Consider the following 25,729-nt stretch of genomic DNA (forward strand, 5'->3'; position numbering starts at 1 on the left):
GAGCACATGTATGTGGGTATGCTGGCTCGTGCCAATGGATGCAGCCATTTTATAACATATGTGCAAATATGCGTGTATGATATAAAATCAGCTGTACGCATGTACACAATTTTATATGGACACGGGGATTTTATTAGATACGCACACCAATGCAATTACCAGTTTCCCCAGTCCGTTCCCAGTTTGCTGAGGTAAAGGACAGGATTTCCTAACCCCCCTAGTTAACTAGCCTTGTTTTTTTTTTTCATTACTTACACGCCCTCCATAGCAGAAGTAGTTACGTGGTAGGGGACCCCAGCGCATGCTTGTGCACGTACTTCCACGCACATTTCATGTTACAGACCCAGACTGCCCGTGGCCTGCCCAGACCCGGCCCTTTTTTTTTGCCTTTAGCATTTGTGAGCGTAGCGGGAGATACGTGCTACTCGGGCACTTCTGGCTTTGGCATGCATAGGGCTTTTAAAATTCACTATTATGCCCATCCATGGCCCCTCGAGTGGTTTTACTTCTCACCCTGCCATTTGATTAAGATTCTGTTGAATTTTGCTTAAAAACTGAATGGCATTTTAACATTTTTCTGCTACGTTTCTGCTACTGCCCTGAAGAAGACATAGTGCAAAATGTTTCCAAGAACTGTGCCATCAACTCTATAATCATCCTGTTACACATGAAGGGAAAGTTTTTCTGCATCCTATCTCTGGTTCATATGGTAGCCAATAAACTACTCGTGACAGAGCAAGCATGGCATGTGCCTTTTTTGTAATCAGTTTACAACACTTCATTCCATCAACATTGCATTATTAACCTATAAAAACAGAGTCCTTGTCAGGTGTTTTATTTCTGAAGGGAAGATAGTTTTTACATTACACCTATGTGTTCAAATCCTTTAGGAAAGGAAGTGGAGGAGTTTATTTGCAAGCAGGAGAGAATTTACAAGAGGCACATACATAAATCCTATGGATAATTGCTTGTTTTACAGCACCAGCTGTTGCCCTGTATCACCTTGTATGGAGGGGCAGGCAAGGTTTGTGAGGTTGAGTTTTTTTGTTCAAGATGAGGCAGCACCTGCCCTAAACCCAATCCATTCATGGTTGCTATACAGGGGCTACTCCTGAATGTCTTTCGAGCAGGCCAATACAGTACAGTGCGCTCCGATGGAGCACACTGTTAACCTGCTCTTGGACGCGCTTTTTCCCTTACCCCTTATTCAGTAAGGGGCGTAAAACGCGCGTCCAACCGGCGGCACCTAATAGCGCCCTCAACATGCAAATGCATGTTAATGGCCCTATTAGGTATTCCCGCGCGAATACAGAAAGTAAAATGTACAGCCAAGCCGCACATTTTACTTTAAGAAATTAGTGCCTACCCAAAGATAGGCGCTAGTTTCTGCCGGCACCGGGGAAAGTGCACAGAAAAGCAGTAAAAACTGCTTTTCTGTGCACCCTCCAACTTAATATCATGGCGATATTAAGGCGGAGGTCCCGAAGGGTAAAAAAAAAAAAGAAAAACATTTTAAAATGGGCCAGCGGCTGTCGGGGCGAAAACCGGACGCTCAATTTTGCCGGCATCCGGTTTCCGAGCCCGTGGCTGTCAGCGGGCTCAAGAACTGACGCCGGCAAAATTGAGCGTCAGCTGTCAAACCCGCAGACAGCCACCGCTCCGGGCTAAAAGGAGGCGCTAGGGACACGCTAGTGTCCCTAATGCCTCCTTTTGCCTGTTTTCTACCGCACCACCTAATTTAAATACTGAATTGCGCTCACTGGCGAGTGGCCGGGTGCGCGCGCCGGGAGAGCGGGGTGTTCGTCACTCTCCCGCGGACTTTACTGAATCGGCCTGTAGGTTAGCAGTAGTATTTACCACAGCTAGGCTCTCAACTCCATGAACAAGTAAAGAAAGGAAATGGGGAACTAAAAAGTTTGCAATGGAACAAGAGGTAAGAAAATAGGGAACTTTAAGCATAATCACTTTTTTTAAAGCTGCTAATTAATAAAAAAAAAAAAAAAGAACATAAGAACATAAGAAAATGCCATTCTGGTCAGACCAAGGGTCCATCAAGCCCAGCATCCTGTTTCCAACAGTGGCCAATCCAGGCCATAGAACCTGGCAAGTACCCAAAAAAACTAAGTCTATTCCATGTTACTATTGCTAATGGCAGTGGCTATTCTCTAAGTGAACTTAATAGCAGGTAATGGACTTCTCCTCCAAGAACTTATCCAATCCTTTTTTAAATACAGCTATACTAACTGCACTAACCACATCCTCTGGCAACAAATTCCAGAGTTTAATTGTGCATTGATTGAAAAAGGACTTTCTCCGATTAGTTTTAAATGTGCCCCATGCTAACTTCATGGAGTGCCCCCTAGTCTTTCTACTTTCCGAAAGAGTAAATAACCGATTCACATCTACCTGTTCTAGACCTCTCATGATTTTAAACACCTCTATCATATCCCCCCTCAGTCGTTTCTTCTCCAAGCTGAAAAGTCCTAACCTCTTTAGTCTTTCCTCATAGGGGAGTTGTTCCATTCCCCTTATCATTTTGGTAGCCCTTCTCTGTACCTTTCCCATCGCAATTATATCTTTTTTGAGATGCGGCAACCAGAAATTGTACACAGTTTTCAAGGTGCGGTCTCACCATGGAGCGATACAGAGGCATTATGACATTTTCCTTTTATTCACCATTCCCTTTCTAATAATTCCCAACATTCTGTTTGCTTTTTTGACTGCCGCAGCACACTGTACCGACGATTTCAATGTGTTATCCACTATTGACACCTAGATCTCTTTCTTGGGTTGTAGCACCTAATATGGAACCCCAACATTGTGAAATTATAGCATGGGGTTATTTTTTCCCTATATGCATCACCTTGCACTTATCCACATTAAATTTCATCTGCCATTTGGATGCCCAATTTTCCAGTCTCACAAGGTCTTCCTGCAATTTATCACAATCTGCTTGTGATTTAACTACTCTGAACAATTTGTGTCATCTGCAAATTTGATTATCTCACTCGTCATATTTCTTTCCAGATCATTTATAAATATATTGAAAAGTAAGGGTCCCAATACAGATCCCTGAGGCACTCCACTGTCCACTGAGAAAATTGTCCATTTAATCCCTACTCTCTGTTTCCTGTCTTTTAGCCAGTTTGCAATCCACGAAAGGACATCGCCCACCTATCCCATGACTTTTTACTTTTCCTAGAAGCCTCTCATGAGGAACTTTGTCAAACACCTTCTGAAAATCAAACAAAAATTGCAGACATAGGCCAGTGCCATTAAGAAAGATCTCTAATGGTGATGGATTATAGTTTGCTGAAGGTGCAAGTCATCAGTGGGACCAGTGAGAAATCAATTGATGTGGTTGGTCTGTAAAACAAGTTGAAAAAAGCTTTTACCTATCGATCAAATCCAAAGCTATTCCACATATGGACAACTGCCTTGATGCATCCCCAACTCAGTCTGGCATCTAAAAAGAGTCAAACAAAAACTGTTGAGAGAAAAGAGATATTCACTGGCTGTTTAGTACCAAAAATAAAAAAAGATACTTGGGTGAGTAAAGTGGACAGCAGGTTGGGTGCATACACAGTACCCGTTCTCCACTCAAGTCCTGATGTTGGTGACATGAAGGGCTGCAAAGTCCAAAACAGAACAATTAAATGCAAGTAATCTGAAAGACAATGATAATGTACTAAATTTAAATTGGGAGCTAGTTTAAAACATGAATTCTGGAAGTTTCTAAAAACAGTTTTGGTGAGATTACATAGGACCCCTGAGCTACACTTTTTATTACAAACGTCTTGCGGCTGCAAATTTTTCTGACTCCTGAATTTGTTGGTTTGAGCCCAGTCCATAGAGAAAACCAGAAGTCAGCGAAACCTCTCCTGGTGAAATGCATTCCCCTCTTAAAATACAGAGAGGGATTTACATGCTCAGTCTGGCCTTTGATGACACGGATAGCCCTCTGCCACAGCAGATTTATGAAGCCAGCGGGGGCTTGCTTCTATATGATACAGGAAAAAGAGCAGATTTTTGAGGCACAATGGGCAAGATGTACTAAGCACTTTTTTGCAGAGACAGAAAAGGAGGCAACTTTGAGAACATCATGTAGTTGCAACAAATGTTGGTGATTTTACGGCACCTACTTATAGCCAACGTGAGGTAGCTGAGGGTTAGCAATATTGCATATATACTTCTGAAAATCCCATCTACGCATGCTGTTTGCCTCTTGTTCTAAGCTCCTCTTCCCCCCCACTCACCAGCCAGCAAGTCCTCTTTTTAACTCAGCTAAATATATGTGCTGTGGAAACCTAGACATAGTTTTAGCTGCTCCGAGATGAGCAAGTTTTCAGACAGAGCAGTTTACCTGGATACATTGGTATTTACTAAGGCCAATGCCTTTGAAAACCTATTTCAAAATAAGGAAATCAAATTTTTAGTACATCTGGCATAATTCCTTCCTCATCAACTAATCAAGCTAATTCACCCATGCATTCCAGAGGATTTAGCCATCCTCGTGGATATTCGATGTGTTGGCAACAAATAAAGATGTTTATGAAGGGCAGAATGTGCTTATTACCAACATACAAAACCTGAAATAAAAAAAACCCCACTATCCTCTCCCTTTCTGAAAAAAGAGACAGAAATTCATGTTTGAGTTGAAGCTGAGAAAGGCAGTGAAGTTGCTATAGCATTTATTACAGTAAAACAATTAGAAAACAAAGAGACAATACTAGCTTCAAAGGCAACTGCTTAGAGGAGCTATGATGCAAAAACAGACGTAACATACTAACAGATCTTTCTCCATTGTCAAACACCAGGCACTAGCTTTTATTAATTTGTTACCATAATATGCAGAGAATGTGGGTTGTGAATTAGATGCTTATATCTTATTGCTCTATATAAGGCACAATTGGGAATCCTCTATCCTATACTCCATGTTTGTTTTCTGGTGTGTTCACGCTAACAGATGCTTTACATGTTTAAATATGAAATGAACTGCTAAACTGGCTCAATTCAAAGTATTTGCATACATGTCCAAGTAAGGCCTCATTGTTTGATATATAAGTATTCAATTAAATATTGGCTATTATCAGTTTATTGGTTAAATAAAAATTCACCTCCACAAGTCTTCTAGGGCTAAGAATGCGACTGCAAGGGACAGACTCATATACAAAATTCCTGACTTCTGACATGCTTCAAACCAAGATGCATTAATTTCACACAAATACTGAAATGACTAACCATCTGAAGAAGTCACTCAATCAAGCTGTGCTCTTAAAAATATCAGTTTAATTCTGTAATATTATCTACATTTGATAATACGAAGAACAAGAAAGTAAAATGGCTATTGGGTTATCCATTTGCTTGTTTGTAACAAAACATTTGCATAGATTGCAAAGAAAATAATCCAAGATGTTAAAATGTGAAACTAAAAATAATAAAATAATGACCCTCAAAATTATTCAAACACATATGCAACTTTAAACATATGCATGTGGAGACATAACTTGATATCACTAATACATCAACATGACCAAATGTCCCAGAAAATCCACTCAAACAATTAGAAACAATTTTAAAGGCGGCCTTTGCTAGCCCAGATTTCTCAAACTATCACTGTAATTTTTTTTGGCTTTGTTGCTTGTTCTTTAGACTAATTATTAAGTTTTACATCTCCATTTTTTGTTCTAATAAATCTGAATTATCATACTTGAGGAGTAGATGAAAACAACTCCTTTTTAAAGCCAGACTTCAGAGTTAACAACAAAAAGACACCCAGCTAGGCAGCTATTGAATTTGTTCCTCAGCTGTTCTTGTTGTATATATACATGTCACATACATATATATATATATATATATATATATATATCAATCACATTTTGCTTATCAGACAGATCAGTGCAAGCAGTTCTCCCATTTACTTACAATCGTAATAAGTGTGACCAAATAAAAGGAGCTTCCAAAAACGTTCATAACATGTGATGACTACCATACATGAATATGCCTTTATGGTTCAAAATGCTAATTTTATAAATTTTAATTTTGGATACTGCAGTTTGCTATGTAGTTTTCTAATAATCTCTCTGTTTTCTACTTTATCTTCTACTTATTCATGCAGGGTCCTGTGGGAAATATGTTTCTCCCTTCTAAAAGCAGATTTCAGTTTGCAAAGAGGAATGATATTTTTATGTACCATATACTGGTTGGCATCCCAGCGGGCTCATCTAAAATGGATCTCAATAATTGTTTGCATCTTCAACCAGACAAATAACTTCAGAGGCTAATATGTAATTGGGAATTAAATTAAAAAAAGCAAAATATAAAGGAGCGAAACCTTAATGACACTGTTTGTTCAGTCAATTGAATCATATAAAAAAACATCCATTGCAACCACTACTGTTTTAAGGCTTACTTCATCATCTCTGAGAAAGAAAGGTGCCCAGGCCCACTGGAATGGGACCTAGAATTTAAAAAAACAACATTGCCCACCTCCCCAAAATCTTCTAAATTGCCATACTCTCAGATCCTGCACCTGCTGAGTCTACAGTTTACTTATGAGACTAAAGCACAGAGCAGGTGTGGCCAACTCTGGTTCTCAGAACTGCAAACCAGTCTGGTTCTCAGGATACCCCACAATGAATATGCATGAGATAGATTTGCATACTATGGAGGGTCACACCTGCAATCTATGTCATTGTGAATGTTCTGAAAACCAAGCTTGGTTGTGGATCTTAAGGACTGGGGTACAGAGCAATCTGATATGCCAAATAAGTTGATTTCCTGCAGGAGATTCTATAAAATGTTGCACTGTCTCCTGTGGCACAAGATAAACACAAAAACTGATAAAAGCAGGGAATAAGGTATAGAAATTATATACAAATTATTTTTTCCCCAATTTTAGACCTCACTGTAACACCAGAGCTTCTCGTCTTTCTTCTGCATGAGGCAAAGTAGAAGCTCATGCAAGCTTTCATGAAATGTAATTTATATGGCAGAAATTCATTGGATATTAGAAATGGGCTTATTTAGCCAAATTCTGCTTAAAATTCAGAAGCTGAAATGGAGAATGGAAGTGTCTGCAATTTGCCTTATGAAGGATCCATTTCATGTATTTTTAATGCTCAAGAGGGTCAAGTCTGTGGCAATCAACACCAGTTTTCCTTTACAAAAGCAATAATCAATAGTCCAGAAAGGCACCAGTAAATAAATGGGGTTAAAATTAAATTGATGTACAATGGATAGTTAATTATGTGAGGGCAAACTCCCAGTTTAAGTGGATTATGAGCACGAACAGCCCAATTCCTTAAGGTCTTTTCCCAAACAGAATGGGAGAAAAGCCTGAATCAGATCCTAAACATGGACTAAAATGCTAGCACCAGCTTACGAAAAGTAATTGCAACACTGTAGCCTACCGCATTTATAAACTAAAAACAGATAAGTGTAAAAAAAAGTTTAAAAACCTAATTGCATCCTTTGCTGTTCTTACATTGTATTAGAACAAATAATTTCTTATGGTTTATTAAGTGGTAGACTTATCGATAAAATAAATATTCTGTATTCTTAAACTGTAATGTTAAAGCAAAGAACTCAAGAGAAATCTCAAATAAGCTTTACAAAAATATACACATCACTTGGAGACCTGATGGAGGTTTTTGATGCTATACAGTACATGCCTCGGATAGTGACATTTAACTGCTCTTCTTGAAATATTACAAAGGCTAAGAAACCACTGAGATTTTGATATTTTATCTTCCTCATCTGCACAGGAGTCACACTGCTTGGTTTTTTCTGCTGTTATTCCACTGACTTCTAAAGATTATTTAAACAGGAGGATTTTTTTCATGTGCAAAGATTGGAACTCAAGCTGTGCATCTGTAGAAGACGTTGACTGAACGAGTTGCGGGTTACTCAATGTGAAGTCCAACAAATCCAAACTCCCCTTGTTCATAGTTTTGACATCTTATAATGAGGCACTGTAGAATCCTGGGATTTTCTTCTTCTTTTGGTCAGAATCATTTTCTGAAATTGACAACCTTTAAAAAAAATCTGAACTCAGAGAAACTGATCCCAAGTCTTTCTTCACTTGCAGTCAGCAAGAGCATACACACTATTTCCATGTGTGCATTCCTGCATGATGGTTGATGGGTATCTAAGCAAACATTCAACTGGACCTGTTTCAGTGCTTGCAGGAGAAATCAGTTAACATAGGGGAACATTCTGGGGTATTTTTGATTTTGAAACTCCTGCAAGCCAAAAACAACTAATCAAAAATGTTAACAGTGACACTCTTCAAATTTTATTTTCTTAGGTGCTGGCTCTTCAGTCTTCTGTGCAACTAAACTCCCGGGATCATATTCTCTGGACACAGTAATGCCAGAAAGAAGATAGCCTCCACCTCCGCTCATCAACAATTTTGGATGGCTACGATCCGGCAAAATCTTAAAAGATAAGATACATTTTGTAATAATGAATGACACGGAACATGAAACTATAGAAATCAGAATCTTTTAGTAGATATGGACGTTGTAGACAAACAAGAGCATGGTGAGAGGGCTTCCACCAAAAAAAAAATGCAAATATTGGATTTTCCAATAAAGTTCAATGATGGACAAATATACACAGATTCTTGTACTGACGCTGGCACAGTCCAAGCAAAAGGTTTTAAGTCTTAAACCTAAATTTAATCTTAAGCTTGTTCATCTTCACCAAGGGGAAAGCTACAAAACGTGTTTTCCCTATTCATATTTCTGTACTCTTGGTGACAGACTTTTGCTTCAAACATGGAGTCTTCACTGCTTTCCTAAAATTTAGATAGTTTGAGATGGAATGGATGGACATCACCGGGTTAGAAGGAAGTATACAAATTTAATGTCAACCTGTTTAGCTGTGAAATCCCACACAGTTGGGAAGATCAGTCTTCCTTCTGTTAGACTGTATTTATAAAATTTGTAGCAACCTCACAGATTTCTTAGGACATCATCTGCATTGTCTGGGTACACTACCAGGGTTAGTTGAACCAATTTAAGGATAAGGTGGGAGCCCCTTGCTGCCTACAGCAACAGCCCTTACAAAAGAGGGAACAGCTGTTCCCTCTTTTGTAAGGGCTACAGATTCTTTCAGCCAAACTGAGAAAATAAATTAAGCCTAATAAAAAACATGCTGCAAGTATCAACTGGCTTACATCAGTAACAGCTTACAATTTATAGGCTGTTACTGTAAAGAAGAACACAGCTGTATGATTAAATGAATCCCCTATAAAAAAGAAGGGAGCAATGGGAAGAGAAACCTATTATTGAATGTTGCTATAAAGGCTTCAGTGCCCACAGCCTCATTCTGCTGTGCTCGAATTGGATGGAAATGGTCCTCCAACAGATAGGCCGATGTAAGCTAGTGTGCACAGCTTGATGTGCGGTTGAACGCACTAGAATATCTCCCACAATAATGAGATCAGCATGTCCAAAACACGTGTCGCTAATAGCGCTCATCACATATAAATGCCAGATAGATGAGGCTATTAACTAGTATCTCTCCCCAATGCAAAAAATCACAGTGCACCCGACGTGCACATTTTAACCCCGCAAAAATTAGTGCCAGCCCTGGAGCTGGCATTAATGTTGATTACGCCCCCAAGCCTCAAACAAAACAGAAAAAAAATACTGCTTTTCCTGTGTGGTTCCTAAAACTTAATATCATTGAGATATAAGTACGAGGAACCACAGAAAGCAGCATCAGGAAAAAAAAAGTCTGGACAGCTGTGACCTGGTTGAAAACGGACGCTGGTATTGTATTGTTTTACATACAGCTCTCTGCACTCGCACACCCGAGCGTCCATTTTCCTAATTCGCAAAGCCACATCTTCTGGGCGACCAATGCCAAAGACACGCTAGAGACTTTATCCCTAGCACATTTCTTTTAGCGCAGCACCTCATTAACATATGACATTGGGCACTCGTTAGGGAAACGGATGTTCGATGCGAGCGCCCGTTTTCCACGCACTTTTATTGCCTCGGCTCCAGTGTAAGACATTTTAACTGTTTTGCAATATTATTTCTTGTTTTCTCAAACAGACAAATAGATTTTATTTCCCTTTGCTTTGTAATGCAGTCTGGCATACATCTGCTTTTTGACCTAGCAGTATAGCCCCCTCTAGAATCATGAGCCCCAAATCTTGTCACAAAGTGTCACCAGCAGGTAAGAGCCCCAAATTCTTGTCACAAAGTGTTACCAGCAGGTAAGAAAATGATTCCTTACCTGCTAATTTTCGACCCAGACCGTGGGTTATGCCTCCCTTCCAGCAGATGGAGACAGAAGAAACTTGTGAGGCACCCCCTATTACCCTAATGCGCCCTCTATGTCCTTTCAGTATTAAGAATATCAAAGCAGAAAAAACACAGAACTAACTGGTGAATGGATCAAGCAAAAATCCCAACTGCTCATAGAACTATATACATGTTGTCGTTAGGCCATATAGTTTCTGTAGCCCATAACTTGCAAATGCAAATCCCGAAACTTTTGAGTATCCTTACAGCTTCGTAGTAGCATCGTCGAGCTGGCTAGCGTGCTGAAAATAGAAATATTGCCCAATAAATCATAAACAAGAACCAGCAGGTGGGCATCTGGACTGATCCGCGGTACTACAGGAATGAAAATTAGCAAGTAAGGAATAATCTTCTTTTCCCTATACATACCCGGATCAATCCAGACCATGGGATGTACCAAAGCTTCTCTAGATAGGGTGGGCCCCAGATAGCCCTGCTCGAATGACCTTGTTGCCAAATGAACCCAATCCCGTTGGTCGTAGATTTAAACGATGACGACGCGCAAAAGTGTGTAGTGACTTCCAGGTAGCCGCTCTGCAAATTTTCTGAGGAGACACCGCTTGACTTTCCGCCCAGGAAGTCGCCTGTGAATGGAATGAATGTTGCTTTAATAACCCTCCGGAGGGCGCTTACCCGAGCCGACGTACGCGGCAACAATCGCTTCCTTCAACCAGCAAGCAATAGTGGTCTTTGAAGCCTGGTGTCCTTTCTTGGGGCCACTCCAGAGGACAAACAGGTGGTCCGAAAAATGGAAATCGTTGGTAATCTCCAGGTAATGAAGTAAAGCGCGCTTAACATCGAGCCGCCGCAGCTCCCTGGAGACTTCTTCCTGGAATGCTTGTAGCTGAACCGATTGACTGAGATGAAAGGCGGACATCACTTTCAGAAGAAAAGATGGCACTGTGGTTAAGGGTGACACCCGAATCCGTAAAGCGCAGTTAGGGTTCCCTACAAGACAATGCCTGAAGTTCTGAAATTCTACGGGCTGAAGAAATAGACATCAGGAAGACTGTCTTCAGGGTTAAATCTTTGAGAGTAGCATTCTTCAACGGCTCAAAAGGTGGTTCACACAGAGCACGTAGCACCCAGGTTAAGATTCCACGAAGGACACAGGGCCCGGACTGGAGGTCTCAAGTGCTTTACACCTTTCAAAAAACGGACGATGTCCGGATGCGATGCCCAGAGGTGCCCCATCCAGATGCCCTACGAGTGAACCAAGGGCTGCCTCCTGAACTCGAAGAGAATTGTATGCCAAGCCCTTGCCTAGACCTTTCTGCAGGAAGGAGAGGATCTGAGCCACAGAAGCTCGACGAGGAAAAATCCCTCCAGTCTCACACCAGGAATCAAAAACCTTCCATACCCGAACAAAAGAAATGGAGGTGGAAGTTTTCCTGGCCTGCAAAAGCGTAGAGATGACTTCCTCCGGATAGCCTCTTTTCCTCAGTCTTCTCCTTTCAAAAGCCAGGCCGCAAGACAGAAGCGATCAGCTTGGTTGAAAAATACTGGACCCTGACGAAGAAGCCGAGGAAGATGGCCCAGACAAAGCGGACCGTCCACTGCTAGGTTTACCAGATCCGCAAACCATGGCCTTCTTGGCCACTCTGGCGCCATGAGAATCACTAATCCTCGGTGGGCTTCTATTTGCTGTAGGACCTTTCCCACCAGAGGCCATGGAGGAAACACGTAAAGTAGAACGTCATGAGGCCAGGGCAGTACCAGAGCATCCATTCCTTCCGCACAGTGCTCTCTTCTGTGACTGAAAAAGCAGGCCACCTTCGCATTCCTTAGAGTGGCCATCAAGTCGAGATGAGGAGACCCCCATCGCTGGACCAGAAGAGCCATTGCTTCTCCGGATAGTTCCCACTCTCCGGGATCCAAGCTCTGCTGGCTTAAGAAATCCGCTTGCATTCCTGCTATGTGGGAAACTGCCAGTTGCATTAGATGTTGCTCCGCCCATGCCATGAGTTTGTCTGTCTCCCGAGAGACGAGAAGACTCTTCGTTCCTCCTTTTCGATTGATGTATGCCACCGTGGTAGCGTTGTCAGATAGAATCCGCACAGGCATGCCGTGCACTAAAGGGAAAAATTGGTTCAGCACCAGTCGGACCGCCCTGGTCTCCAGGAGATTGATCGGCCATTTTGCTTGCTCCAATGACCAGTGTCCCTGTGCTGCTTGAGTTTGGCAAACTGCCCCCCAAGCTGGAGAGACTGGCATCCATGATGACGACCACCCACTGCAGCACCTCCAAGTCTACTCTGCTGAGCAAGTGATCCAGACTGAGCCACCAGCCCAGGCTGTCTTTGGCAAGATCCGGGAGCAGCAAGGGAGCTTGAAACTCCTGCGACACCGGTTTCCAACGGGAGAGCAACGCTCTCTGTAAAGGTCGCATATGCGCAAAAGCCCAGAGTACCAAGTCTATAGTGGAGGCCATTGATCCGATTATCCTACGGCATGGGATTATCTCCACTTGGAGATAATCCCATGCCGTAGGAAGTGGCAGGTGCTGGAAACGTTGAATCTGGGAAATGAGATTGAGCGCCCGGTCCTGGTACAGGAACACTTTTGCCCACACCGGTGTCAAAATGAGCCCCAAGAAATTCAGCGTCTGCGACTGAGTAAGACTGCTCTTGGCAAAGTTGACCACCCATCCAAGAGAGCTTAGGAGATTCAATACCTTGCCGACAAACTGCTTGCAAAGATCCTTGGACTTTGCCCGAATGAGCCAGTCGTCCAGGTAGGGATGAACCAGGACTCCCTCCTTCTGTAGAGCCGCTGCCACCACTATCATTATCTTGGTGAAGGTGTGGGGGGCGGTCGCCAGAACGAAAGGCAGGGCTTGAAATTGGTAATGCTGGCCCAGAATCTTGAACCAGAGAAATCTCTGATGAGTCTTGTGGATGGGGATGTGGAGATAAACCTCTGTGAGGTCTTAAGGACTTGGAAGAAGAGTCTGCTAACCAGTTACGGAGCCAGAGGAGATGTCTAGCCGAGACTGCCGACACCTTCGACCTGGCCAGGACTCTCAAGAGATCATAGAGCGCATCCGCCGAATAAGCAATTACCGCCTCCAGGCGTTCTGCTTGTTGAACTTCTCCAGGTGGCAGCTCCTGGGTACTGAGCAACTGCTGTACCCATCTCAGACCTGCTCTTTGCATTATAGAGCTGCAGACCACTGCTCTGACTCCCAAGGCTGACACCTCAAAGATTCTCTTGAGGTAGACTTCCAGTTTTCGGTCCTGTAGGTCGTGCAAAGCTGTCCCTCCTGTCACCGGGATGGTGGTCCTCTTAGTGACCGCTGACACTGACTTTGAGAAGTTCTAAGAATTCCTCCGGGAGAGGATTAGAGTTTATCCATAACTCGTCCCACTCACAGGCTCGAGTCAGGAGAATCCCACTCTCTGGACAGCAGCTGTAGTAGCATGGGGTGGAAAGGAAACGTTTTCGCAGGGGGATGTAGTCCCGCTAAAACAGGATCATAAGAACTCTTTGATGCCCCTGTACTTGTGTCTGGTAGGTCCTGAGGAGCATCTATATCCAATTCTGATAGCACATGGGGAATAAATGGTTCCAGCTCATCTCTTTTAAAAAGTCGAAAGACCCTGGGATCATCCCCCTCCATGTGCATGCTGGACGCAGCCCCATCCAGGTCCAGATCAACAGGAGACTGGACTGGCAAAATTGGACTGGGAACTAATCGAACACGAGCAGAGCCTGAGGGGATCCCAGAAACATCCTGGGAGCCATCAAATCTGCATACCTTAGGGTGCGGGGGCCCAGAAGGAAAGCTATCCTGCTGATTCATATGGGCCAGGTAAGCATTGTACATTAACAGTATAAAATCTGAAAAGGCAGGTGGGGGATGGGCCCCATCCGGAGGAACAAAATAACTGAGCCTGAATCTGCCCCCGAGGCTGAGGGGTCCACTGGGGGGGTCCACCAGAGTTAAAACGGGCAGACGGAGAGAGAAATAGTCATCGGGGCTGCCCTGTGGCTGCGCTGTAGCAGAAGCATCCAAATGCAAAATGGCCACCGTTCCTGCGCTCGGCGGGAATGGGGCCGACTCCTCCCGGAGTGAAGACATGCTTGAGAATGACCTCCTGGCCGACTATCCGCCCTCGAGGAGCCCTCCCCGCTGGGGAGGCATCCGGAACAAATGCCCTCGTGGGAGAGCCGCGTTCCGGGCTCCCCGCAGGCTGAGCATTGCGCCCCACGTGGCATGGGGGAAGTGAACAGCTGAGCCACTGAACGAAATTTACCCCGGAACGGTCCCTGACAGCCACAGGAAAAGTAAACGGAGCCAAACTTTTGCCCCTAACGACTGATATAAGCTCTCTTTTTTTTTTTTCTTCCAATAAACAAGCTGAGGAATGCCGGCTTCTCAGGTCAGTCAGTCTGCGGACCACGAGCTTGCACCCCTAGGAGCCACGAACGGATAAACCAAGATTAAAAGAACCCGGACCTACCTGAGAAATAAATTCCTATTCTCAAAGCCAAGTGCAAATGCAAGCTGTAAAGCAGGCAATTTAGAAAGCCTCAGAACACTTTGCTGTGTGAAGTTTAAAAAAAAAAAAAAAAAGTTTAACTTGATCCATTCAAAAGACACAAGTACTGTGAAAGGAAAGGGGAAGAAAAAAAATTAGTCTCCTAACTTTCTTTGTAACCCAGTTTTGAAATTTAAGTGGGAACCGCAGGTTCTACAGCCTTCATCTGCTGGAGACAGAAGAATACTGAAGGGATGCAGAGGGCGCACTAGGGTTATAGGGTCACCTCACAAGTTTTCTTCTGTCCTCATCTGCTGGAAGGGAGGCATAACCCACGGTCTGGACTGATCTGGTTACGTACATGGAACCAATGGCTATGACTCTCCTCAGGGACTATGAATGCTGCCCTCACAGTATCCCCAGGCCCAAGTAGCCTAGAGAGGAGAATATCTGACCCGGGATTTGAATCCAGGCCTTCTGTCTAGCAGCACTGCGGCTGAGCCATTGGATGACCCCCGAGTAGATGCACAGCAGATAACCTTCCCCTGAATAAATGAGTATTCAAAACCTTAACAAAATATTTGCATGTCAACCTAACACCCTTTCGAAGTCCCCAAATATCAGTTTAGGGTTTTTTTTCACTTGCACTTCGAGGAGGAAGCACAAAACAGGTATATCAAGATTTTCTGGAGATCTTCTCCCATCAACATTTCTAGACTCCTTGCTGCCTTGGTTGTTTTCCAATCTGAAGCACAGCTGGAACTCCTGCACTCTCTTGCTAACCTCCACATTTTATACCCTACTAAAACTGAACCTTCTATGGCACAGCATTCATCCATCTTCCGTTTAATGTAACCACTTCTGCCTACTTTCCTATGTAGACTCTGGGGATTGTGAAACAAACTAGTCTACATTTCCAACTGCTCTGCTTACTTACCTGATAATTCCTTAGCCAGGTTTCAGAGAGCCTGAGATTGATAACACCACCCGCTTCTCGCAACTTCGTGTAGCATTCTAATAATGGCTGCAAGAAAGAAAGAACGATGTTACGCCAAAGGTTCATATCTTAGGCTTAGACCACAATAATAATAATAATAATTAACTTGAATTTACCTCTTTGTACTGACAGTAAGTAACAAAAGGTCTAGATGGGGCGATAAACTCCAATAGTGAAAGTAACAAGGGCGCAGGATGGAATCGGCTGGCTATAATTAATCTGCATTGGAAAAGTTTAGACAAATAACTGTCATGATACATCCCAGAAAAGCAAAAGGCTGATTTAAAAGGAAATGTTCTTAAAAATAAATATGCTACTTTCAGTGCCATCAGCAATCATGTTCTCATGAAAATCCCAGTGGGGCCTGGAAAGGGAGATGTTCCTCTTCCAGGACCCACAGAATTGTGCATGTAGTTGCTCCAACATTTCCCCCTCTGGGCAACTCTTTCATGTCTCTGCAGCCAAGAGGTGACAGACCAACTCCACAGAAGGAAAAAACCAGAAGCACAAGGGAGAAGGTAGTATCCTCTAGAGATGTGAATCGTGTGCCAGATCGTCTTAACGATCAGATTCGGCTGGGGGGGGGGGGGGTGGGGGCCGAATCTGATCGTTAAGATATGTGAATTGGAATCGGAAACGATTCCAATTCACATCGCTAATTTTTTTTTTTAGGGAGGCCCGCGCTGCTAAAAAAAACCCCCACCCGACCCTTTAAATCGATCCCCCCCTCCCGACCCCCCCAAAACCTTTTAAAGTTACCTGGTGGTCCAGGGGAGTCTCGGGGAAAGATTTCCCGTTCCCAGGCATCAGCTGCTCTAAAAAAAAATGGCGCCGATGCCCCTTTGCCCTTACCATGTGACAGGGTATCCGTGCCATTGGCCGGCCCCTGTCACATGGTAGGAGCACTGGATAGCCGGCGCCATCTTTAAAGATGGCGCCGGCCATCTTTACTCATCAGCCGCGGCCATCCAGTGCTCCTACCATGTGATAGGGGCCGGCCAATGACACAGATACCCTGTCACATGGTAAGGGCAAAGGGGCATCGGCGCCATTTTTTTTTTTTTTTAGAACAGCTGATGCCTGGGAACGGGAAATCTTTCCCCGAGGCCCCCATGGATCTCTCCTCTCCCCGAGGCCCCCCTGGACCACCAGGTAACTTTAAAAGGTTTTGGGGGGGGTCGGGAGGGGGGGGGGTCGATTTAAAGGGTCGGGTGGGTTTTTTTTTTTTAGCCGCGCGGGCCTCCCTAAAAAAAAAATTAGCAATGGGTCGGGTCGATTTAAAGGGTCGGGTGGGTTTTTTTTTTTTTTTAAATTGGGCCATATTCGCCATTTTAATTAGTGGCAGCCAAAATGGCGCCGATGGTCCGAGAGCGGGAGATTGCGCCGGGACCCCCCCCACTGGACCACCAGGTAACTTAACATTTTGGGGGGGTTCGGGAGGGTAAGGAATTGGTTTTAAAGGGGTGGGTTTAGGGGTTGTTTTGGTGTGCCGGTTTTCCCGCCCTCCCCCAAATAATTCCCGTGCCCTATTTAACGATACAATACAAATGCCCCTGACGATAAATCGGGGGCATTTGTATTGTTTCGTGCACTCTAACGATTTAGGACGATTTTAAAATTATCTGATGATAATTTTAATCGTTCAAAAACGATTCACATCCCTAGTATTCTCAATAGTTATCCACCAGGATTGATAAGGTTGAATTTGTTATGAGGTTAGGAAAAAGATCTGATCGCATGCTTGGTTCCAATTATAACACATAAGCTTGTGACATTGCATTTAAAGATTCTGTTTAAAAAAAAAAAATTAAAGAAAAACATCACATTGAAAACTGACACCAAGTGCACAATTCACACTATGCTTAAGTTGCAAAATCTTTTATCTAAGGGACACATTGTGCTGATATGTGTTTAGCTTGCAGACTACTGTGAATGGCTGAGCAACACTGACAGGTTTTCTTTTGCAGTGCTGAGCCTGCTCAGCTGGGAAATGCTAGATAACACCTGCACGGACATGAACAATTCAAAATGAATGGTCGTTTATAAAATGGCTTGGAAATAACCTGTTGCCCCTCTCTGCTGTGGGAGGCACAAGAAGGGAGCTGAGCAAATACCAGCTTCTTTTTGATGTTCAACATTTCTAAAGGCCAGCGCTAGCCTGTCACCTGAAAGTGTTTTACTCTTATCTAGAAATGAGAGCCGGTATGAAATTCCTCTGAATGGGCATATGCTCACCAATCTCATCTTGCAGCCCTTTTCACTGTCTTCTGTTTTATACCTGTGACAAGCTGTAGTGCAAAGGGTCTCCAAATATCATATCGGAGGACAGCTTTGATGTTATCAGACTATCATTCCTAGAGAGATCACGGACTGCCAATTATACGCCCTCGGCCCGCTGCTGCACTGAAGTTTAGACTGCTTGTCACACTGCCTTTTATTCACCGGAGGAGCAGCCGATTCATTTTATGGAAACATCTCTTTTCTTATCACTTCAGTTTGATCTGTTCTAAATATATCCAAACACCGCCAGCATAAAAAGCTTCAAAGTTTGGCATCCAAATGCTTTTTATGGTCTGTCACAATGGGCACCTAAACTGGACTCAGCAGAATACCAGGTAAGTGCTTAAACCTGACAAAGCTCATAATGGAAAGCGATTTGCATTTTGTTGCTGTGTGACAAATATATATATATATATATATATATATGTGTGTGAGGAGGTAATGAAAACTCCATGTCTTCTGTGTGAAATGCATTTAAAATAAACACAGTCTTACACAGAAGTAGAAAGTTTCCAATATTCAGTAAGCCAGTGAACAGACAAGTTAGCCAGATAATTTGTCCTGGACATCTGGCGACACAAACATCCTGCTGAATATACTCGCCTAAAGTTATCCAACTAAATGCAGCTGCAAAACTTTAAACCTAACTGGCTAAGTCTGAATATTTCCAGTTAGGCTTTAAAGTTAGCAGGCTACCTGTGGCCAGATATCTTGCCACTTAACTGGATATATTCAGAACATATCCGATTAAGTGGCACAGTTTTGGAAACCCCCCCCCCCCAAAAGACGTAAAGTCCAAGCTTCCAGCATTGCTCTCATAGCAACGCTGAAAGTGGCAGTGATCTTGGCGAGAGGCCTAAATTTCAAAAAGGAACCAGGTGGGGAAGGGAGGAAAAGGAGGGGTAGTTTCTGAGGAACCATGAAGGGGCTGACTTGGGACCACTCCCCTGCATATTTTTTTGCACCTTCTGAGGGGTTTGAGAGGGGGGAAGAGCCATTTGTTAAATTGTGTGTATGTGGATAAAGAAATCAGGACGTAAAAACAGTGCCATTTAAACAGATCTCTTTTGATTATATTTGGTTAATTGGTAAATTCTCCGGCCCCACGTGGCTAGGTAAGTTTAGGACTGCTCTGAGGTGGGAGGAGGATTCTAGAGATGAGATTGTGGGTTGGGTTGGTTACATGCCTATTTTCCATCCATTCAGTTTGGTGTTTATACTGTATTGTACCAATTTTTCTATATGATATTTCAAGATGTAGGCTTGTTTTCATATTTTACTTTGTGATGTAACATTTTTCTCTTTTCTTCCTCTTATTTGATGGAAATCGGTAATTGCTATGATAAAATATTTTGACAAAACCCCCCCAAAAAACAAACCGATCTTTAGTGAAATGCTTTCAGGAGATCCTCCAGAGACGGCTGAACTGAAAATTACTTCTCACCTTCCAATGCAATACACTCCTCCTGCACACATTATTCTGCAGAACAGATTACACTCTGCACAGTATATCCCTTCAGGCTAGGATCTTAATAACCTAAATTTCACTAACACACTCTGCTAAAACTACTATACAAAGTACAAATATTATATAACTGTTTTTATTAAAAATAGCACTGTGTTTGTGTTTGCAAACTTGGGGACCAGAAGTTGAAAATTACAAATTTTCCTCTTCCATACTGATTTTCTTCCTAGAGCATTAAAAAGGCCACACCATTACATCACACATTGCATTGAGGAAAATCATTCATACTGTGGTTAATACAAGCCCACTGCTGGCAAAAGTCAACAGCCATACAATGGTTTCCCAATGACAGCTGCAGTCCTGCCACGTCTCCTGCATGGGATAGGAATTCATCTTCTGCTCAAGAACGGGAAACTCCCACCCAATCCAATGGGAGGCAAATGATCTTCACCCAAACTCGACTGCAGATCCCCTATAGGAAGAGTAGTGGGAGCAAGTCCCCCCGCTATCACCCATGCTTGCAGGCTGACATTTCCATTAGTTGATCTCGTAATGCATGGGAACCGCAGCAGGAAATGTCGGCCCGCAAGATATGAACCTGCTCACGTTGCTGGCAGCTGTAAGAGGAAAAATGCAGCATGGGTGGCAGTGGAGTGCCTGTTCCTGCCAATGAAGTTAAGAAATTACAAAGTTGTGCTGAGGAAAGGTTTGGGAACAGATGCTGGAGAAGGGAAGAGGCATATGCTGGGAAAGACTGGGAAACAGTCATACGCTATTGCCGCCTCCAACCTATCTGCCTGTGATGCCTCTTCTGCTGACAGACCCGCATTCGCCTGAAGAACCTGGGCCCAGCGCAGGCTAGCTCGCATAGCGAAGTTAGTGCAGATGGCGGCTCGCACCCCCAGGGCGGACACCTCAAAGATCTTCTTAAGTTGCACTTCCAGCTTCCTGTCCTGTATGTCCCTGAGAGCCGTCGCTCCCGTAACCGGGATGGTAGACCTCTTCGTCACCGCGGAAACCGCTGAATCCACCTTCGGGAGTCTGAGAAGCTCCAGCGCATCCTCCGGTAGCGGGTGTAAAGCTTATCCATGGCCTTGCTGACCTTCAGTCCTAACTCCGGAGTATCCCATTCCCGGAACAAGATATCCGTCGATGAAAAATGAAACGGAAAGGCAACTGCCGACCCCGTGAGACATAACAGGACCGGATCCATGTTGGCCTCTTGTCGGGCCACCACCGGTGGGGCCTCTATTCCCAGCTCCTGAAGAATGGCCGGAATTAGTGGGGACAGTTCCTCCCTGCGGAATAGCCGGACCACCTTGGGGTCATCCCCTTTCACGGCCTGTGCCCCTTTGCCTGCGCTGGGCTGGGCGGAACCGTCCGCCGCTGCCTCCTCGGCCCCCTTCAGGGGCTCCTCGGGGGAATCCGTGTCCGCCACGGAGGAAGATTCTGTATCCGACTCCTGCAGGACGCCACGTGGAGGCCGCTTCCCTCTCGAAGGCTCCTGGGAGACCTCCGCAGCATCCTTAGCTTTCCTTTTCCTCGGGGGGGCCTTGCGCGTTCCCCCCACAGAGACTCCCCCTCGGCTGCGCTTGTATTTAAGCACTTTGCGCAGCAAGAGCGCAAAGTCAGCCGAAAAAGATCCGGAATCCGAGGAATCTTCACCGGTATCCCCAGGGGACCTAAGACCCTCCGGGGCGACCCCCCCCGCAGTGCCCCGCTGCGGGGAAAGCGCGGGAGGCAAGGCTGTATCCCCCGCTGCCTCCCGTGCGATTTCGCGGCAGGTGGCCAAAATGGCCGCCACTCCCGCGCTGAGCGGGAAAAGATCTTGGGGCCTATCAGCTGAGCCACGATCGCGCGGCCCTGGACCGGGTCCCCCGAGGTGCCCCGGACGACCCCTCTCCGCCCGGGATGCAGGCCGCACAGAGGCCCTCCCGCAAAAGGCGCGCGCACGCCGAGCCGCAGGCCCGACAAGACGACCCACGTGGCATGCCGGCGATCGCGGCGAAAATAAGGAGAGACGCGACCAAATTAAAATCAAAAACCAAAGTAAACTCAGCGACCTCCCTCCTGCTAGCGGCGCCCCCCCCCCGAGAGAAAACGGAGCGGCGACGCGAGGCAACGGAGAGCCGGCAGACAACAAAACAAGAAAACCTTTTTTTTTTTTTTTTACACACAAACGCTTGCCGCTGTCCTCGGTCCTGGAGACCTGTTCCTGCAGGGGTGAGTGAACCGGGCTCCCCGGTGTCACCCCTGGCGCTGCTACTAGAGAAGCCGGGTCCTCGACCAGGGGGGGATGGTCCCCTCAGAACCTCACAACCCCCCTGGGAGGCAGGGCGAACGGGACTTCACTCACCAATCAAAAAACAAAACCCAATTTGAAGGAAACCTCAAACTAGGCTTACCTAAAATACTGAAACTACTAAAAATCAACCAACCCTGACTGACTACCAGAATCAGGGCAAGCAGGGGCTGTGACTGCACCTGCACCATCTACTGGAGACAGAGTACGACTGAGGGGCTGTGACTGGCACAGGGTCATATATGGCTCAGTCCGACAAGTCTTGCTCTGTCTCCATCTACTGGTGCGGAGTCACAACCCAGGTGTCCTGGACTGATCCTGGTACGTACAGGGAAATTTATTTTTATTTGTGTATATGTAACAGGGCGACAAATTCTGCCTCTTGTAAGCAGTTATACCCTTCACTTACATGGCAGCAATGGCTTCAGCTGCTTTGAGTGCCCTCAGTTTGTGTCACAAGTCTCAACCATACATGCAGTCAATGTCATGTACATGTGAGAGAGAGCTGTATCACTCCCCCATTGGGAGGGGTCTGGGTTTCAACAGACTTCTTGTGATCTTGTGACACAGGAGGAGTTGGAGTCAGCCTTGCACAGGACATTTGGTGGGCTTTATCCCTCCATAGGCATAGAGCAGGAGGAGTGAGCTCTCTTGTCTCAGGGCTGCCTGGAAGAGGAAGAAATTCAGGAGTCAGAAAGGATGAAGTTCTGAGATTCCAGTGTGGGCAGAGAGGGGTGGTCCCTTGTGGAAGTCAGGGGTCTGAAGCTCCAAGGAACAAAGGATCACTTCAGAAACAGAGAACTGAGAGGAATGTCCTTTGACAGCATCAGGGAGAAGCTGCCTGACAGAGGAAGGTCCTAGAGAATTGCTCACTGAACATTTAAATCAGACAGAGTGATAACTGAGAAAGAGAGAGAGAGGACAATCTGCTCTACCAACCAAGTACTGGGGAGGGCCCAGGGAGGAAGGGTACCTTCCCCTAAGAGCTGAACACTTGGGAAGCAGAGGAATTTGTGGAGAAACAGATCTTTTTTTGTAAATTTTTGGATTTTATTTGTTGTAGTGCACTATTCATTGGTGTACTGTTTGGACACTGTTTACCCTTCCATCTGTTACAGTAAAAGACTTTATTCTTTGAACAGTCTTTGGCTCCTTGTGATGTTTTTAATGACTTTTTACTGGAATGGTGCCCCCGAGTGTAGGAGAAACCCTAAGAGCCTTGAAAAGTACATCTTTTTCCCCTGTGCAGGAACCCCGGGAAGTAATGAAGCCTTTTGGAATCCTTGACACTCCCCATGTGCCCCCTTGCTCAAGAGCTGACCTATGCTACTTAAAAGGGCATGGATGTGCAAGTTGATTCCGGTGGATACCTAACACTTTGAAAATTAATTTCTCTCAAGTTCTTAAAATGTTATGCATCCAAGTGATGGAATTTTGGCATCAAAAGTCCTCAAATTTTAGCCACCTAATGTAACATGCTTAACATCTGACTTAGGCGTCCACTTTTTAACTCTTTGAAAATTTTGCCCTGTGCCATTAAAATAATCTCCTCTGGTAAACTCACTGTGAAATACCATGAAAAGAAATAGAAGAGTCTGCACACAACAGCTAACACCAGCAGTGCCTTCCGATGAAGATGCAGTTCTCAGCCCCTGATGGATACACCGTAACATCAGCAGAGAAAGTGGCAAAGACTGTTGCAAATCTGCTGATCCCCAGGCTTAGAAGCAAATCTGCTGATTCCTCAGGTGTTTGCTGGGGACAAAATAAAGCAAACCCCCCCCCCCCCACCCCAACCCAAAACCTGCCCCCTGCTACTTTCAGCTTCTACTCAGACAAGGAGCACAATATGAGAAATTTGGGTACACTGTTCTTCAAACCTTTTTCTTTGAGGTCCCAGTGTTATAAAACATTATCAGACCTGTGAAGGTGCTACAGATGCATCCTTTACCCATCACATTACCCTCCTGTTCTCAGAGAGGCCACAGGGTGTGAAAACTCACCCATCTGCATTTTTTTCTCTCAACAAAGTAGCAGCTTGTCTCTCTCTTTTCCTTTTTTCTTCTTGCTTTCTCCTCCTCTCCTCCTTGAAGGCAAAAAAAAAAACAAAAAAAAGGATGGATATGAGCTTCAACAGTCAGAGCAGCTCAGATTCATTAGTGAGGTCACACCAGACTTCTATTCTTAAATCCTGCCAGCCAGTCTACTGTTTCACAGTAACACTTTGTTAAAAGCAGTAGTATCTCCCACTCACAGCAAATTTACAACGTTTATAAGTAGAAAGAAAAGCCTTCAGGAAGAGGAGATGCTAAGAAACTTTACTATTATAGCTCGGGGGGTAATCCAGGGAATCACACAGCTGGACATGTCTCGTCTCTTTTGTACAGTTTTGGAGCAGAGGATGCATGGAAGTTGGACCATGCCACTTATAGTCTGAAGAAGGAGCTTTTCCCTGCAGTGCTTTATTAAGTTTGTATGTTCTCTATAATATCTTACTGACATACAACTTGTAGGTGGTTAATAATATGAAACTGCATGCTGGGAGTGATGTCTCATTTTGTATTTTGTCTCACTAATCTGCTGTAGTTCTTTGAGGATACCAACAAGCTCATGAGTAAGGGAGATCCGGTTGATTCTGCATGCTGGTATTTTCTAAAAGCTTTTGCATAAAGTCTCTCAAAAGCAGCTTAAAGATCTTAATTGTTATGGAATAAAAGGAAAAAGTACTTCAAGGAATCAAAGTGGTCAAAAGGGAGGATGAAAGGTCAAGACCACAGACTCATTTTTCACATTGAAGCAAAGTAAAGAGCAGTTTCCCATAAGGCTCTTTGCTGGGATCAATGCTGCTCACTAAAAGGGTAATTTTAAAAGGAGTTACAAGTGTAAATGTAACATTATTGTAGCAATTTTCAAAAGCCCATTTAACACAGGTCAAGTGTATTTACATGTGTAAAACCCAATTTTAAGCATTTAAATCCTTTTTACAATTACCCTCCATGCTTATAGACAATTTGGAAAAGACCAAGCAGTGAGGTGGCAAAGTATGTAGATCAGTGGTCCCCAAACCTGTCCTGGAGGGCCACCAGCCAGTCGGGTTTTTGGGATATCCTCAATGAATATGCATGAGAGAAAATTTGCATGCACTGCCTCCATAACATGCAAATTTTCTCTCATGCATATTCATTGTGGATGTCCCAAAAACCCGACTGGCTGGTGGCCCTCCAGGACAGGTTTGGGGACCACTGGTGTAGATGATACAAAATTATTCTTGATAGTGAAGAACTACAAAGGGATTTCACAAAACTGAGTAACTGGCAACAAAGCAACAGATGAGTTCCAAGACAGAGAAGTAAAAAAATTGTGCACATGGGAAAGCAGAGTTGCATACCTGTAACAGGTATTCTCCAAGGTCAGTAGGATGTTAGCCCTCACACATGGGTGACATCATCAGTTGGAGCGGAAAACTTATGTCAAAGTTTCTAGAACTCTGACTAGGCACACTGACCATGCCCAGCATACCCTATACCATGCGTCCATGCAGGGTTCCCTCTTCAGTCTCGTAACATAGAATTACGATTAAAAATAAAAAGATAGGAGAAACCCAACTCTACGGGGTGGTGGGTGGGTTTTGTGAGGACTAATATCCTGCTGTCCTCAGAATACCTGCTACAGGTAAGCAATTTTGCAGCAGGTATTCTCTGAGGACAAGCAAGATGGTAGTCCTCACACATGGGTGAATACCTAGCTACAGGCTGCTCCCCAACACAAAAGGGGACCAACAGACACCTAACCAGATGCCAACTGGCACAACACCACTAGTGCTGTTAGGTAACAGAGGAGGAGACAGCCTGAACCCAAACAAACAACGGGCCTAGGTTGGGAGAG

At 44.4% G+C, this 25,729-nt stretch overlaps 1 protein-coding gene across 2 annotated transcripts in view; it reads right to left on the minus strand.

The window, feature by feature from the left end:
- Window positions 1-4,649: 4,649 nt before the first annotated feature.
- TRMT6 (tRNA methyltransferase 6) overlaps window positions 4,650-25,729 on the minus strand; it is an 81,118-nt gene continuing 60,038 nt past the window's right edge. For both annotated transcript variants that reach the window (XM_029593495.1, XM_029593496.1), the window contains 4 exons: window positions 23,848-23,930; window positions 15,914-16,016; window positions 15,738-15,824; window positions 4,650-8,438 (listed from right to left, as the gene is read on the minus strand). In XM_029593495.1, the coding sequence (XP_029449355.1) occupies window positions 8,274-8,438; window positions 15,738-15,824; window positions 15,914-16,016; window positions 23,848-23,930 (438 nt within the window). In that variant the 3' untranslated portion in view covers window positions 4,650-8,273. The remainder of the gene's footprint in view (window positions 8,439-15,737; window positions 15,825-15,913; window positions 16,017-23,847; window positions 23,931-25,729) is intronic.

The sequence above is a fragment of the Rhinatrema bivittatum genome, chromosome 3, assembly GCF_901001135.1.
Source record: "Rhinatrema bivittatum chromosome 3, aRhiBiv1.1, whole genome shotgun sequence".
NCBI lineage: Eukaryota > Metazoa > Chordata > Amphibia > Gymnophiona > Rhinatrematidae > Rhinatrema > Rhinatrema bivittatum.